Source organism: Macaca fascicularis, chromosome 9 (assembly GCF_037993035.2).
Source record: "Macaca fascicularis isolate 582-1 chromosome 9, T2T-MFA8v1.1".
Taxonomy (NCBI): domain Eukaryota; kingdom Metazoa; phylum Chordata; class Mammalia; order Primates; family Cercopithecidae; genus Macaca; species Macaca fascicularis.
The window spans coordinates 32538359-32552298 of NC_088383.1; the positions used below are offsets into that span (position 1 = coordinate 32538359).

The window sequence follows — 13940 nt, forward strand, 5'->3', positions numbered from 1 at the left end:
ATTTGTTACTATTTCACAATCATCTTGTCTACTTCCCACTTAAGTTTCATGAGGGCAAGGACCATGTAGTTCCTGAACACCAACAGGTATTCATAGCACCTAGGCTTGTGCCTAGCATTTAGTAAATACTCGACTATTTTTAAAACTATTAAAATAAGCATATGCCCACCCATCACGTATCATCAACATTTGATTTCACAAAATATATTTCAAAAACTCTTCTATTACTCTTTCAACCCAACAGTTTTGAAATTCCATATTAGTGGTAAAAGTTCAGGAAAACAAACAATGTGAAGTGATAAGGACATAAAGTGACAACAGTTTATATTTCTCAGGGAAAAGGCCTGGTGAACAAATGAGCAACAGTTTCTATTCATTTATTTGCCAGGCTTTTTTTTTTTTTTAAAGTTTTTAAAGACTCTAAACTCATCATACAAATTTACATGCTTTATTGGAGAGTACCTGTTATCCATAACTCTTAAAGTTGCTAATTTTAATTACTTAATTAGCTAGTCTCTTCCTAGAAGTCTTAAATACCTTTTTTTTTTTTTTTAAGACAGAGACTTTTATCACCCAGGCTGCACTACAGCCTCTAATTCCTGTGCTTAAGCGATGCTCCCACTCAGCCTCCCAAGTAGCTAGGAATAAGGGTGTGTGACACCATACCCAACTTATCTTTTGTAGAGAGAGGGTCTCTCTATGTTACCCAATCTGGTCTCAAGTTCCTGTACTCAAGCAGTCCTCCTGCCTCCCAAAATGGGGGGTTTATAGATGTGAGCCACTGCACCTGGCCTTAAATACCTTCTTAATAAAATTTGCTTATGTGTTTTAATGCAGATCCTTCACAAATAGATGGCGTTTGTTAGAAGCTTCATAACAATCTGACAGATATATACATTATAGACTATATTATCTTTATTTTATTTATGAATAAATGCCATTGTTTTAAGTCATGTATTAGAAAATTTCATCTTTGTAATTAAACATGCTTGTAAGAACTGAAAGCATACACAAGTAATGTGATTTTTAAAGAATATTTTCCTATAAAAAAGATTGTTAGTCCATTATAGTGCTTATAAATGAAATAACAATAAATTAGTTAGAAAAAAGCACCTTATGCTAATTTTTCAATTACCTTAAATGACAGCCAAAGGTAAAAATTATTCGTTCATTTTTCTTTCTACTATTAGTGATATTCAAAATTTCTTATTTCTTGTGATCTTTGCATCTCAAAACTAAACTTCTCATTGTCACAATTTCTAAAAATCTGCCACCCATCACATCCATGTAGTTCCTCTGAAATAGGCTTTCCTAAAAGTTTAGTTTGTTATTTGTCTGTCCACTGCTTTACTTAATAATAAACTTTTTTAAAAATCTATTTTAATTACTTAATGTCTTTTAATAACTGTACTTAAATACTTGAATAAAGAATATTCTTACTGTTTGAAAATGTTAATTTGAAACATCTTATTTATGTAGGCCAACATTCATTATTATCAACAATACTTCTACCAACCTTTAATATAACCTTTTTCACGAACAGCTTGCAAAGTGGGGCGTCGTGTAAGAAACTTCTTTAAGTTTTTCTTGGTTTTTTTCTGTTCTGAAGAATCTATGCTAGATACTTTAAAGGCTTAAGACAAAAGGACGGTAATAAGCATTTGTAAAAGTTTTGTTGATACAAGTTTTTCCAGCCAGCATGCAAAACATATTAACCTCATATGTCAAGATCATAGTACAATTCACTTATTTTAACTTCAATGTGGTTTAAGGACAAGATGTGAAGAATTACATTAACACAGAACCCATTTCAAAGTTATAAACTAAACCAAACATTTCATTTTTATCACTAAAAACAGATGAAAACCATACATTCTATGGTATATCTGCCAAGACATCCCTAATTTACTCTAACATATTCATTATTTCATAAATTATTAACTACTTATCTTTATTGATTATCCATTAGTTTTAGAAGGTAAAATGACCACCAAAAAGTAAAAATACATAAAATACACAACAAACAAAAGAATCCCTATCTTCACTGAACAAGAAAACTGGAGATACACACAGATATATATAGAGATATAAATATAGACATATAATTATCATAACTATTATACTTGTACTTTAAGCTAACTTTCATCATAATTATTTGTACTTTGAGCTACAAATGGGACTACACAAAAAATGTCCTCCATTGCCTTGAGTCTTGATTTATTTTTCTGTTATAGTAACAAAAATTCAAAAGGTATATTTCTTGAAAGTAAGTCTATTTGGGGAAAGTTGAGGGCATGAAGAATCTATAATATAGAATAAAAAATAATCACATTTTTATGTTAAATTGCTACCTGTTGACAATGTCAGTAATAGGCCTCAAGTTCATTAGAAATACAGAAAAGTAGAACTGATTTTCTAATCATTCAGTTAATATGAAGGCCAAAAAGTTCTTAGTTAAACGTGGATTTGTTAAAATGGACTGAACAAAGTACCAAGTCACACAGCTAATGGCCTATTTAAGCAATGTATAATTCACAAGGGGCCAACATTAGAAAATGCTTTTCTTAAAGCTGCTGTCTTTCACTATGCACCTTTCTGTAGTAAGATCTGGAGATAGGAAAGCATGCATCTGTTTACATGCACAGACACACCCTAGTCCAGAGACGGATGCCTGGTGTCCAGTAGGAAATCACGGTACATATTCCATGACTTTTGACTTCTTAAAGTGTAAGATTCTATGTAGAATCTTAAACAGTAAGTATATATTTTTAAATCAGTAAAGTTCAGCTTGCTAGAGGCCTCAACAGAAATGCACTATACTTCTTCTCTGAAAGCAGCACAACACCTTAAAATTAATGAGATGCCACAGGATGCATACTATTAGGCTGAAAAACGACAATAATGAGTTAAGAAGAAAGACGGCTGATACAATGAGACTGCACTTGTTAACTGCATAACCTTTTTGTAACATTGGACATTCCATTCAGCTTTTATATATGTATTTAAAACTTTCAAAATGCTAAGAGAACAAGCTCAAATCCTTAGCAAAATAGGAAAAGGACAACTTACAACGAAGCTTTTTGGGATCCTTTTGTTCCTTTTCTTTATCATGCTTTTCTATTCCTGGTGAATCTGGGAGTATCTCCTCTTCAATTCCTTCATCAGTGTCTACTGCCTATTGGTTAGATATTTCCCAAACATATATTACACTTCTAGTATTACTATAGTTGGAATGGCACAATTCTCACAATGACTATTGTAAATGACTCTTCCAAACAATTTTAGGAAACCAATTAACATACAGTATGTATGACTTAGATATTTGATAAATACTTTTTCTCTCCCTACATGGCATCAATTTTGATTTTTTTAAAAGAAATTATTGCTGAAAATTCACAGGATAATGTTAGTTTACACTGATGATGACGCTACCTTACCTAATTTTAATCAACTTTTAGTGACACTAACAGTTAAAAGGTAAGGCTATAATTTATGGTGAAAAACACAATAGAGCTACATTCTCTGACAACAGTACAAGACTTCTACACATGGACCCGACAAGAGTATTACCCTGTAACAACAGGACAAGACTCATCCTCCAGACTCATGGTTGTCAACTGAAAGAAATCATAGAGCGGCCAGGCGTGGTGGCTCACACCTGTAATCCCAGCACTTTGGGAGGCCGAGGCAGGCAAATGACCTGAGGTTAGGAGTTTGAGACCAGCCTGGCCAACATCATGAAACCCCGCCTCTACTAAAAATACAAAAAGTAGCCAGGCGTGGTAGCACACGCCTGGAATCCCAGCTACTCGGGAGGCTGAGGCAGGAGAATTGTGTGAATCTGGGAGGCAGAGACTGCAGTGAGCCAAGATTGCGCCATTGCAGTCTAGCCTGGACGAGAGAGTAAGGCTCTGTCTCAAAAAAAAAAACAGAAAAAAAGAAATCCTAGAGCTCATCTATAACTTAACTAAGGTCACTTGTACAGACTAAAGAATTACTGAGTTCTCAAAACTAAAAACCTTCGCTCTGCCGTCACATGGAGATCTTTACTCCACCAGGAATTCATTTTTGTGGATGGTGTAAGGAAGGGTTCCAGTTTTTTCTTGGATTCCCAGCTGCACCAGCACCATCTGCTTCCTCTACAGTGCTCTATCTGGCAAAACGTGTCCACAGGTACGTGGGTCTGTTTCTATGTTCTTTATGGTTTCAGAGGTACGTATGACTATCCCTGCATGGATACCACACTTTATTAAGGAATATGGCTTTTCAAAGACGATGTATGATAGTGCAAGTCCTTTTTCTTTCTTCTTCAATAATATCTTAGGTATTCTTAGCTTTTTGCATTTCTATATAAATTTTAGAATAAGCTTTTCAAGTTCTACCAGAAAAACTACTGGGATTTTAAATGAGATTCAAAAATCTCAAGTCTATAAATCATTTGGAAGAATGTTATATCTTTATATTATTGAATCTTTAAATGCATGAACAGGATATACTTCTCATTTACTTAGGTTTTCTTCAGTGTCTCTCAATAAAGATTTGTAATTTTCCCTGCAAAGTTCTTGCACCTCTTGCTACATTTAGTCCTTGGTATCTTCTGACACTTTGGAAACAGTATGTATTTTAAAATTTCTTAATCAAAAATACAGGCCAGGTGCAGTGGCTCCACACCTGTAATCCCAGCACTTTGGGAGGCAAAGGCGGGCAGATCACTTGAGGTCAGGAATTCAAGAGCAGCCTGGACAACATGGTGAAACCTCATCTCTACTAAAAATACAAAAACTCAGGCAGGTGTGGTGGTGGGTGCCTGTTATCCCAGCTACTTGGGAGACTGAGACAGGAGAATCACTTGAACCCGGGAGACGGAGGGTGCTGTGAGCTGAGATCATGCCACTGCACTCCAGCCTGGGTGACAAAGCAAGACTCTGTCTTAAAACAACAACAACAAAAGAAACGTGTGTACGTGTGTGTGTGTGTGTGTGTGTGTGTGTGTGTGTGTGTATACGTATGTATAAAATCATCTCTCTTCACTTGGCTTATTCCCTGAGCCTGTAGGTCTCAATTACAAAAATCTACTTTCTCTGCAAGGCCTTCCCTAACTAATACACTAGGTTTGCCCCAATCAGTATTTTTACAGAATGCTGTACACCTCCTACCATCATAACACTCATCACATTTCATTTTATTAACTGTTATCTGTCTTGAATAATCATCTGTCTGTGGCTATAACCTCAGCCTAGGAAAGTGCAGTATCTGACTGTGTGCTGCTATGTCCCCAGTGCAGACGGCATTCACATATTTGTTAAATGAATGCACGCATACTTGCTTTCAAGAGACAGTGAACAGACTACTGTGACTAGAGCTGAAAGTCCATATTGGGTAAAATCGAAGGTACATTTTGAAAAGATAGATTGGGCCTACACTGTTGAATTTTAATGAATCACAGAAAGTTTCTGAGCCATAGGGGATTAGAAACTTGACATTAGGAAGTTTCATATGGCAACGGCATTAAGGATGAATCAGTGACAGGTGAGATTAAATAGGGAAAAAAACTGTTCAGGAGGTTACTCTTATTTTGGTATTAAGATATAAAGGCCTGCCCTCATGGTTTCAGGAATAAACAGAAAAGAAAGGACAAGATTCAGAAATATCAGGCAATATTATAAACTCCAAAGGAAGAATTTATATATAGCTTCATAACTAATTTGCTAGAAGAGGTAAAGTTCTCTTTTACTTCCCATAAGTAGTATCTTTCATTTCTCTGTCATTAATATAATATGATCCTCAATGAAGAGTCATGTCCCCATGTGGCGGAAGGCAAAAAGGAGAATACAGAGTATAAAAAAGTGAAAGCCAGGCACGGTGGCGCACACTTGTAGTCTCAGCTACTTGGGAGGCTGAATGGGAGGATGGCTGGAGCCAAGGAGTTCAAGGCTGCAGTGAGCTATGATTGTGCCACTGCTCCAGCCTGGGTGATGGTAAGACCCTGTTTCAAATAAAAAAAGTACAGCCCCCAGCTGCTTACTAATGTTCTTACTAATATACCTGCAGAATGTAAACCTGGGATTCTTTCTGGTTGTTGTATACAAAGAAGAAGAAATATACCAGGAACACAAGGGTATGAATAGCTTGGAGGGGAGGGGCAGAAAAACTAGAGAACGGTCACTAGAAAAGAAAAAGTGCTAATGAAAAGCCTACAGCTTCTTTCATTTCACAAGCTCGCCTCAGACTTCTTCCACCAAATAGTATTATTTCCAACTCACTCAGTTATTGAATAAATACTATGTACTAAGCACTATTTACCCCTTCTTTTTGAACTATTTTTTTTTCAGCCAATGCCTGATGGGAACATTATTTCAAATCCATTGGTAGCAAACATCACATAAGTGAGAATGTTAAATCATTCACCAGGCCTGGGGGGCTGCTAAATTGACCATTGTTTTTTCCACCTCTGTCAAAACATATATAAAGTGTCTTTTCACATATAGATTGCAATCCGGATATACAATAAGCAATTAAAAAAAAAAAAAAAAGCTCTGAAGTAAAAATTTTACCTAAGTCAAAGACATACCTGATTATTGATTGTACTACTAAGAACTTTAAACCAATCATTAATAACAGTGTCATTGTCGGACTGAATTAGCAGTTCTGTCCCTTGTCGAGTTTTCAGCTTTAGAGAAAAGCAGGGAGAAAGAGTATGGTTGGTTTGTGCTTTCAGCAAAATACATGCATACCTTTAATTCAAAGTTAACAAAACCACCAAGAGTGCTGCCATATATTATGTAACAATGATGTAAGGTTAAAGTACTACACAGCTATGGAATACCTTTTTGGTTTGAAATAATATCAGTTGAATAAAAAAACAAAGTTGTTTCTCACAATAAATTCTCATAAAATCTAATAATTTAGGATCCCAAACACCATCACGCAAACGCCATAAAACCTGCTGAAACTTGTACGTTTATCACTTAAAAATCCGTTCAAGTATCAAAGTGGTGCATTCTAAATTAGAATAAAGAAATAAAATCTATGATATTTTTACACAACCTGAGAAATTTTTTTCTCTCTGGCTAAAAAATACAGAAGAAAGAATACATAAAGACTTTCAATATTTCCTACTTAGTAGGTAAATATAATGGCTTAGTACAAAGAGCAGGCATAAATGTCACACCCCTTTTGGGCGGAAGTATTACTAAATTAAGTGTCAGATCATGAGCTGAAAAAAGAATACTATGTATTATTCTATACGAAGGCAATAACTAATTTATGTACAATCTCTGTTTTGCAAGGTTTCTTACACTTAAGTGAGGAAGAATTTTGACACATTTGTGGAAAGCACTTCTCCCATTTTCTGATTAAAAACTGATTTTTTTTTCCTAGAGGAAGATATGGCAATGTTTCCCAAACAACATTCTGAAAGATGTATTCCTCAAACAGTTTCACAAATACATTTTTAAAAGGTGCCCTCAAAAAATAAATTTTTGAAAAAGTTATGTAATATTAACCTGGAAAATACTGGATTGAAGAAAATCTAACTAGATTCTCTCCTTCAAGATGTCACAGGCTTTTGATGTTCTAGGGAATATAGGAATAAAATATACACTGCTTCCCAAATTTACTTGACCATGAAACCATTTTTATTCTTGATTACCTTTTGAAACTACAAGGCTAATTCAGGAAATAGTGACTTCTTTCATGCAATTTTCTAGAGTTGGTCAAGCCAGTTTACCAATATTGAATGTTTACTGCACATAAGATACTCTGCTCTGTTACAGGTTCTTATTTAAAGGAAAAACATAGTCTCTCTACTTCAGGGAAAAAGAAAAAAAATTGTAATTATCTAATGAGAGAAATAATTGACAAATAACACAGGTACACTAAAATAAATATTATTTTTAAATATTTATTTAAAAATAAATATTTATTGTTATAAAGAAGTAGCCTCATTATTATGGTGATGGTTGTCATGAGTCTTGGAAGAAAGGGAGCATTTGGCATGGAGAGATTGGCGTGGGTTGGTGCTCGAGGCAGAACAATAAAGAGTAAAAATCAGACCGGAAAACCTGGGCTCCACTTGGAAAATAGCAATTAAACCAATCTGTCTACACAACAAAACAGGAAAGTCCTGAGACATGAGACTACAAAAAGAGGCTGGGATCTTGAAGGCTGTCCACAAAATCAGTTGTCGTCTCTGGTTGGATCTCTGTAACCACACCCTTCTGGAATGGGACAGACATTGTTGCTCTTCTGTCAATAGGCTGCCTCTCTTCCCACAACTCTGAATACTTGGATAGCCTCCTGAACAGTCTTAACCAATGAATACTCTGAAAGTAATGTGTGACTTCCAAATCTAGGTCTTGAGAAGCCTTGCAGGTTCCACCCTCACCCTCTTGGAATCCTGAAGCTGTCACTTGATGCAGCCTAGGGTAGCTCCCTTGAGAATGAGAGATCTTGTGGACAAGGCGGCCTAGCCAATGGCGGGCACCAATACTAGCCATGAGGTCACCTTATACCATCCAGTTCCAATCAAGCCACTAGATGACTGAAGCCTCATGAATAGTCCTCAGTGAGATAAGAAGAAAAATCACCCAGCTCAGCCCAGGTCAGGCTGAGCAAACAAAATGTTCTTTTCTTAAACTACTAAGTTTTGAGGTGGTCTCTTATGCAGCAATAAGTAACTAATACAGATCATATATTGCTGGGGAGAGTTTGAAAGATAAAATGGAAAGGTTTAAAAAAAAAAAACTTTACTTTTTAGATCAGTTTTTGGTTCTAGAAAAATTGAGAAGACATAGAGATATCCCATACACACCCTGCCCACCCCCACATACATTCCCCCGTTATCAACATTCCCCTTAATTTACTTTTTAATATTAGATTTGGTAAGTAAAGAGAACCACATCCTTTTTATTATTGCTGGGAAAAGACAGGATTTGTGAAACAAAGGCTTGTAATATGCGGTCTGAGTTCAAACAACTTATGCAAATAAAGCCAGTTTTTACACCAGTTTTCTTAAATTACAATACCATCTAACTTAATCACCAACTTTGCCTTAATTAGTCACAATGAAAGACTATTTCTCAAAATAGCTCAAAAAACAGAACATCCAATTACTAGTTTAGAATGTGTTATACTTAGAAAAAAATGTATTACCTCAAATACATTCTTTTTGCTGGATTTATCCTTGGAAGCCATCTCAATTGTTGCCCCCTTCAGGTCCACCGTGAACTCTGGTTTGGACTGATTACTGCCGAACTTCATTTTTGAAAAAGAAAAAACCTTCATGTGATACTCACATATATGCGTATTCAAAAAGAATTAAGAACAATTTTATATTGTTAACAATAAATCAAACAGATTTTCTCAAATTCTTTTTTCTCTATTATAAAGTAACAATTTCTACTTTAGAAATTGAAAAATATCTAGAATATATGAATACACAATTCATAGAAAACAAAATAAAATGACTCAACTTCCATCATAATATAAAATAAATATATATACATATGAAAAGCCAAACTGAAATATTTTTTTACCCATCAGAATGGGAAAAATTTTTTTTTCAAAACTATGTTGGTGAGGCTATAGACTAAAAAGGCCTCATATGCAAGTGGGATATAAATTGGAACTACTCCTAGAAAAGAAAAATTGGTAATGCTATATTTGCAAATTTACAAATGCATGTATACTTTGGCTTGGCAGTTCTGCATCTTGGAATTTATCCTAGACTATACACGACTATGTAAAATGCTATGTACACAAAGGCAATACTCTTATATATGTAATAAACAGTATCAGGTAGATAACAAGTGCATTTTCCAACTAATAAACATTCTCTAAACCTGATTTTGTGCTTTCAGAAGTATTTCCTTATTCAGTAGTTACGCTGTTAACAACAAGTTGTGGAAACAGAAAACACTAAGTCCCATATTCTTTTATCTTTGTCAGAAACTGTAACTAAAGACAGATGCTATAAAGCTTCAGCAATTTTATGAGGAACTACAAAAAGAACGGGAAGACAGTTGTTATGGGTAGGTTCAGAAGTACTTAGCTAGCTATTACATTTTCTTAACTAGATAAGGAAAAGATTAGCAAAAGTAGTATAAAATTTATGTTAAATATACATTTACTCTGTACCTTGACATCTTTAAATTTCTGTTTAGTCTGTTAACTAAGAATAAAAAGTAACATTCCCATGGTATTGAAAAGTTTAAAGGCTTTAAAACCTCTAAAGTCTACTGAATTGTAATCTAAAGATCATAAAAATCTGTTATAAATATTTCCTACAGAGAATTTCATTTGCTAAAATATTTCAAATCAAATTAACTTGTCATTAGAAATTATCTTACCCAACTTTATGATAACTTATTCACTATTTGTAATCTCAGTAACTCTATTCAGGAGCTTCACATTTAAAATAGAGTTTGCCTCAACCTGCTCCCTTTTACATCTTTTTAGCTAGCAGTGTGAACTTAAACAAAATTTAGGATTAATAATAAAATTTATTAGTGGAGTCAATGAAAATTTTGAGATATTACATGGAATTTATTTGTGGAATCATAATAAAAATCACAATAGAAATTGTAACTGTATCCTACAAAGTCTTTGCCTGAAGTAGCATTGTCAATCAAAAGACAAATTAAACATAAAGCTGTATGTTGGGCACAGATAACTTCCTGAACACAAATGATGTACTGCAAATGTTATCAAATTTGAACATATATTTAACAAAATGACAAAAATCAATTATTTAATTTGTTGTCATTATACACGCTGTAGATGGTTAGCTCTAAGCTAAGATACAAACAAGAAACCAAATAAGATATAGCAATTGAATACAAATACAATGACATGACATGGAATATTGCAAAAAAAAAAAAAAAATTGCAATCACTATAGCTGGCAACATTTTGTTAGTTATTATTTTCCAAAATCTAGTCCCACTTTTCTCTACTGTAATCAACCTCCCCACCAACGTATTCATGGCAAAGAAAACATAATTATTGTGGCAAAGGACATGCAACAGGAACACATACAGTGACAGCTGAAACAGGATCAGACTTTACATATGCAACAGCAGGCCGACGACGGACAGAGTTTTTCCAAGAAGAAAGCAGCGAAAGCAAGAGCTCAGAGACTGAGCCTTGTTGGCAGAAGGACTTGATGGAAAAAGGAAGAAAATGATGATGTCATAACAATGCACAACAGCAAAATGACACACAAGAGAAAAGCATAATGGAACCAGACAAGACAAAGATACAACTCTATATGAAGACATACAACACAAGCAAAGCTCAACTTCCAAATATCTTTGCAAAGGTCCTAGAATTTATCCTGATGATTATTATATAAATTTATGTTTTATTTTTAAGATGAATGCTTTATAGAATTTATCTTAAATAGACTTGTGTTAGCCATTGACAGGAGTCACGTTAGGCCCTTCACGATCTAGATTAGACCCTGTCCAAAACCCCCTAGCTTCCTCCTCATGCCCTGCTGAGTAGTATCTTCTGGTGTCCCTTTCCAAGTCATCTCTTGGGAGTAGCCCTACCATCTCACCTCCCTTTCCCTTCCTCTAGGACACTGATACTTCCTCTAGGAGACAGGGAATTTTGTCCTCTGGGGGACATCTGGTAACGTTTGGAGATATTTTTAGTTGTCACAACTAGAGGCAGGGTGCTAGTCATCTACTAAACACCCTACCGTGCACAGGACAGCCCCCCTACAACAAATAATTATCTGGCCCAAAAGAGTGACTATTTTTAGAAATTTGAAAGCATGTACAAATGAATGTTTGAATAACTACCAATATTTATGGGTTGATTTTTTAAATGCTCAAGGAATATTGTGAATGATAACTGAAAAGAAGCACAACATATGTCATGTTACACTGAACCTGTTCACTTGTCAGTCTTCCCCACTACTACGTAAGCTTTGAAGACAGGGACCATGTTATTTCTTTCTAAACCCAAAGCTTAACAATGCCCAGAACACAGCAGGCTTTTAGGTGTGTTGAACAAACAAACAAACATACACACATATATTTCCGAGGTGAAATGAGGTGAGAAAAAAGCAAATGTAAGTTTATGTTACTGATACAGCAATCCAGTAGGTAACTGTTTTCCATTCCAGAAAACCACTAGAAGGTACCTGCCCTAGAGGAGAAGAAAAGGCTCACTAGATTTTTGGATGAGGCAGCACCAATGTAAAATATTTCTTATAAAGCGAAATTGCATGCAGCCTCTGTGCATTTCATTTACTCAATTTTAACCATCTACTGTCTGGAAAAAAAAAATCAATACAAACCAAGAATAATTTTTTAAAAATAGAACTTTGAATAGCGTGGGTGACTCTGCTCAGTGTTCCATCAATGAGTACATGCCCTCTAGTGAGTACAAGATTTGAACCTGCTGTTTCCTCAAGTGGATCTCAAGTTTTTGTACTAAGTGTGAATCTAATTTTTAAAGAACTATACAGATTTCTCCTGTAATGTGGCCCCTTAACATAAGCCATTCAAACTTGACTGAAGGAAAAGTTATTCCTCCTAATACCAAAGGAAATACGGGCTCCGCTAGAGATCAGCTTCTGTATAGCATCTTCCTAAGGAATATTCAAGAGCAGTTTTCACTTGAAGTGACTGTTGGTTTTTTGGCTTATATTTTAGCCTTAGAATCTTATCTTCGGATAAGATGTGATTCTGCTGTATAAAGAGAATACATTTTACCTATAACAGATCTAGTTGGTGACTGAGCAGATCAACAAGGCTAGAATTCTTTAACATTTCTTTCAATAATCCCAATTCCAGAGTTAAAGAACATCCTGTTTCTCTAAATTTTGTTATTTATGAATATTGTGGGGTCATAATACATTATACACACTTACATGATTTTTAAATAATCTTACTTCCTTTTACTTAGGCCATTCAAATTAGTTCTCGTTCCCTTAAATATGTAGCGATGGGTAAAGCAAAACAGTCTGAGGTTTTAAAATTAGTCATAAAATACAAATTAAGAATTGACTGTACAACGAAGCATTTTACCACATTTTTAATCTTGTTTAGTCTTTACTGAGACTATAAAATGGTGTGGTTATGTTTTTTTAAATTATACCTATCTGAAATGATTATATTATTAATACTATATCAATAGTAATAAGTGTCATTTGAAAGATAAAAATTAAAATAGCGACTCCCTATAATTAAAAATTCATTGAGAATTCTAAAATTTCAAAATTAGTTAGTTCGGTAAATTTTAAACTATGTTTTGGTTATTGCTACATGGTAACATAGTAATACAACCTTGGCTGATAAACACAAATACCTCACCTCCTTTGTCAGTACTAGTTTTAATCATGAGTTCTGAATCATGTAGGATCTTCTAGAGTGAAAACTTTCAATTAAAAAAAAAAACAATGTTACCATCCTGTGCTAACGATTATGTACTAGAAGGTATTCATTTAACATCTTTAAATTCAAAGTTTTCATTTCATTTAAATCACGTACAAACCTGCCCACCTATAGGATGCTCTGTCTACTGGTTTCATCTGTACCTGCCACAACCTTCAATCTTTAAGTATCAGTAATTATCAAATAAGTGATCACTATCCAGCTGTCTTCAGATACTTTCAAAAATGCCTTATTAATCTATTATTGCTTCTCCATTCCTTTTCTTTCATCCGTTTTCTTCACTCAATTTCAAATAAAAGTTGAGCCATAAGTAGGAAGAAAGAAACAATTACACAGTGCTCTAGAAATGCATTAATGCGAAAGAGCCCCACATGTTTCACCTTGGGGAAAAGGAGAAAGACATAATTATCCATTTACTTTAAGATATGTCAAACCAGAATTTCAACCCTTTCACAGGTCATTTCCACTGGAATGGCCGAAGAGGGAGCAAATTAAAGGATTAGAAAAGCAAAACAGAAGGAACTATCTAGAATGT

General features: G+C 34.6%; 1 protein-coding gene across 18 annotated transcripts in view; it reads right to left on the reverse strand.

Annotated features, from left to right (window-relative positions):
• The window catches only part of ARHGAP12 (Rho GTPase activating protein 12), a 149525-nt gene that overhangs the window by 30193 nt on the left and 105392 nt on the right, over positions 1-13940 (reverse strand). For all 18 annotated transcript variants that reach the window (XM_065520507.2, XM_074001363.1, XM_074001362.1 and 15 more), the window contains 4 exons: positions 9154-9255; positions 6572-6670; positions 3070-3175; positions 1517-1633 (listed from right to left, as the gene is read on the reverse strand). In XM_065520507.2, coding sequence (XP_065376579.1) covers positions 1517-1633; positions 3070-3175; positions 6572-6670; positions 9154-9255 — 424 coding nt within the window. The remainder of the gene's footprint in view (positions 1-1516; positions 1634-3069; positions 3176-6571; positions 6671-9153; positions 9256-13940) is intronic.